The 1,152-nt window shown below is 60.6% G+C and overlaps 1 protein-coding gene across 1 annotated transcript in view; it reads left to right on the top strand.

The window, feature by feature from the left end:
- LOC108510364 (chromodomain-helicase-DNA-binding protein 8-like) overlaps positions 1-1,146 on the top strand; it is a gene marked incomplete at its 3' end in the record, with an annotated part of 4,798 nt that extends 3,652 nt beyond the window's left edge. The window contains exon 3 of the mRNA XM_017840042.1: positions 1,066-1,146. Coding sequence (XP_017695531.1) covers positions 1,066-1,146 — 81 coding nt within the window. The remainder of the gene's footprint in view (positions 1-1,065) is intronic.
- Positions 1,147-1,152: the final 6 nt, after the last annotated feature.

Here is a 1,152-nt window from a genome sequence, read left to right as displayed (position 1 = left end):
TGTCCTCCTTTCCCCTACCTGTCCCCAGGTGTCTCACCTGTCCCCAGGTGTTTCAGGTGTCCCCAGGTGTCCCCACTCGTCTCACCTGTCCCCAGGTGTTTTACCTGTCCCCAGGTGTCCCCAGCTGTCCCTAAGTGTCCCCAGGTGTTTTTACCTGTCCCCAGGTGGTCTCAGGTGTGCTCACCTGTCCCCAGGTGTCTGATCTGTCCCCAGGTGTCTCACCTGTGCTCAGGTGTTTCAGGTGACCCCAGGTGTCCCCAGTCGTCTCACCTGTCCCCAGGTGTTTTTACCTGTCCCCAGCTGCTCTCAGGTGTGCTCACCTGTCCCCAGGTGTCCCCAGCTGTCCCTAAGTGTCCCCAGGTGCTCTCAGGTGTGCTCACCTGTCCTCAGGTGTCTGATCTGTCCCCAGGTGTGCTCACCTGCGTGCCAGTTGCTCCTGAGTGTCCCCAGTTGCCCCCCAGGTGTCCCTGCTGCCCTCCAGTGTTCCCCAGGTGTCTCACCTGTCCCCAGGTGTTTTTACCTGTCCCCAGGTGTTTTCAGGTGTCTCACCTGTGTTACCTGCAGGAGCACAAGGTGCTGCTGACGGGGACGCCGCTGCAGAACACGGTGGAGGAGCTGTTGGGCTCCCCTCGGTGTCTCACCTGTCCCCAGGTGTTTTTACCTGTCCCCAGGTGTTCCCAGGTGTTCTTAGGTGTCTCACCTGTCCCACCTGCAGGAGCACAAGGTGCTGCTGACGGGGACGCCGCTGCAGAACACGGTGGAGGAGCTGTTGGGCTCTCCTCGGTGTCTCACCTGTCCCCAGGCGTTTTTACCTGTCCCCAGGTGTTCTCAGGTGTCTCACCTGTCCCCAGGTGTTTTTACCTGTCCCCAGGTGTTCTCAGGTGTTCTCAGGTGTCTCACCTGTCCCACCTGCAGGAGCACAAGGTGCTGCTGACGGGGACGCCGCTGCAGAACATGGTGGAGGAGCTGTTGGGCTCCCTTGGTGTCTCACCTGTCCCCAGGTGTTTTTACCTGTCCCCAGGTGTTCCCAGGTGTTCTCAGGTGTCTCACCTGTCCTACCTGCAGGAGCACAAGGTGCTGCTGACGGGGACGCCGCTGCAGAACACGGTGGAGGAGCTGTTCAGCCTCCTGCACTTCCTGGAGCCCCAAAGG

The sequence above is a fragment of the Lepidothrix coronata genome, unplaced genomic scaffold (assembly GCF_001604755.1).
Source record: "Lepidothrix coronata isolate B3197 unplaced genomic scaffold, Lepidothrix_coronata-1.0 Scaffold721, whole genome shotgun sequence".
NCBI lineage: Eukaryota > Metazoa > Chordata > Aves > Passeriformes > Pipridae > Lepidothrix > Lepidothrix coronata.
Note: the sequence above shows the minus strand (reverse complement) of the source record. Positions and strands in the feature narration are given on the sequence as shown.